The following is a 1,070-nucleotide window of genomic DNA, read 5'->3' as shown; positions in this document are numbered from 1 at the left end:
GGATACACCAAAACTGGAAATAAGGAAATCTGTGAAATCTTTTCTAGGAAATGTGTTTGTAAATACGGAGGAGGACTTTCGACTGAACCCAGCCCGTTATTCAAAATGGAACAAATTGGTTCGAATTGAGGGCTATGTGATGCGATTTATTATTAACTGTAGAAAATCTTGTGAAAGCAGAAAATGTGGAGAATTGGATCCAGAAGAGTTTATGGATGCAGAGAAATTAATTATTAAAGCGGCGCAACAAGAGGCATTCAATGAGGAAATAAAGAAAATAAAAAAGAGGCAAAATTTGTCTGTAAATAATGTGTTAATTGCTTTAAACCCAAAACTAGACGACGACGGACTATTGCGTTCATCAGGGAGATTAGACCTAAATGAATCATTGCCTTATGATGTGAGAAATCCAATTATTTTACCTAGGAAACACCAGGTGACAAAGCTAATTGTAAAAAAGTATCATGAACTCGGACATCATGTCGCTGGTACAAACCACACTTTAGCATTACTGTCCGAAAGATTTTGGATCATAAGTGCAAGAGAAGAAATACGTGAGTATGAGGAACATTGTAATGAATGCAAACGTAGAAAAGCAAAAGGTGGAGAACAAATAATGGCACCCCTGCCTAAATTTAGGTCGAATATGGACAATATGAGAGCTTTTCACAGAGTAGCTGTAGACTATGCAGGTCCATTCTTAACACGGCAGGGGAGAGGAAAAACCAAAATCAAAAGATATCTATGCTTATTTACATGTGTAGCCACTCGAGCAGTGCACTTGGAAATGGCGTATGGTTTAGACACGGATACATTTTTAAATGCTTTTTATCGTTTTGTGGGCAGAAGAGGTATGCCAAAACAAGTGATTTCCGACAATGGCACAAACTTTGTAGGGGCAAATAGAGAGTTAAGTGAACTTATAAAATCTGTTAATAAGGATAAAATTCAACAGACTATAACTGATAAAGGTGTTTCATGGAAATTTATCCCACCATCGGCCCGACACTTTGGTGGTGTTCACGAGAGTATGATTAAGTCGGCGAAAAGGGCGATCAACGCTATACTGT

General features: G+C 37.9%; 1 protein-coding gene across 1 annotated transcript; it reads left to right on the top strand.

Annotated features, from left to right (window-relative positions):
- Positions 1-47: 47 nt before the first annotated feature.
- On the top strand, positions 48-1,028 carry LOC117106223 (the record flags this gene model as incomplete). Its single annotated transcript, XM_033247573.1, has 1 exon — positions 48-1,028. A coding segment is annotated over one exon (981 nt), but the record flags the coding sequence as incomplete, so codon positions are not given.
- Positions 1,029-1,070: the final 42 nt, after the last annotated feature.

The sequence above is a fragment of the Anneissia japonica genome, unplaced genomic scaffold, assembly GCF_011630105.1.
Source record: "Anneissia japonica isolate Jap-2015-1 unplaced genomic scaffold, ASM1163010v1 scaffold4722_len1101_cov173, whole genome shotgun sequence".
Taxonomy (NCBI): domain Eukaryota; kingdom Metazoa; phylum Echinodermata; class Crinoidea; order Comatulida; family Comatulidae; genus Anneissia; species Anneissia japonica.
The sequence above is the reverse complement of the archived record's forward strand: the minus strand, read 5'-3'. Positions and strand labels throughout refer to the sequence as shown.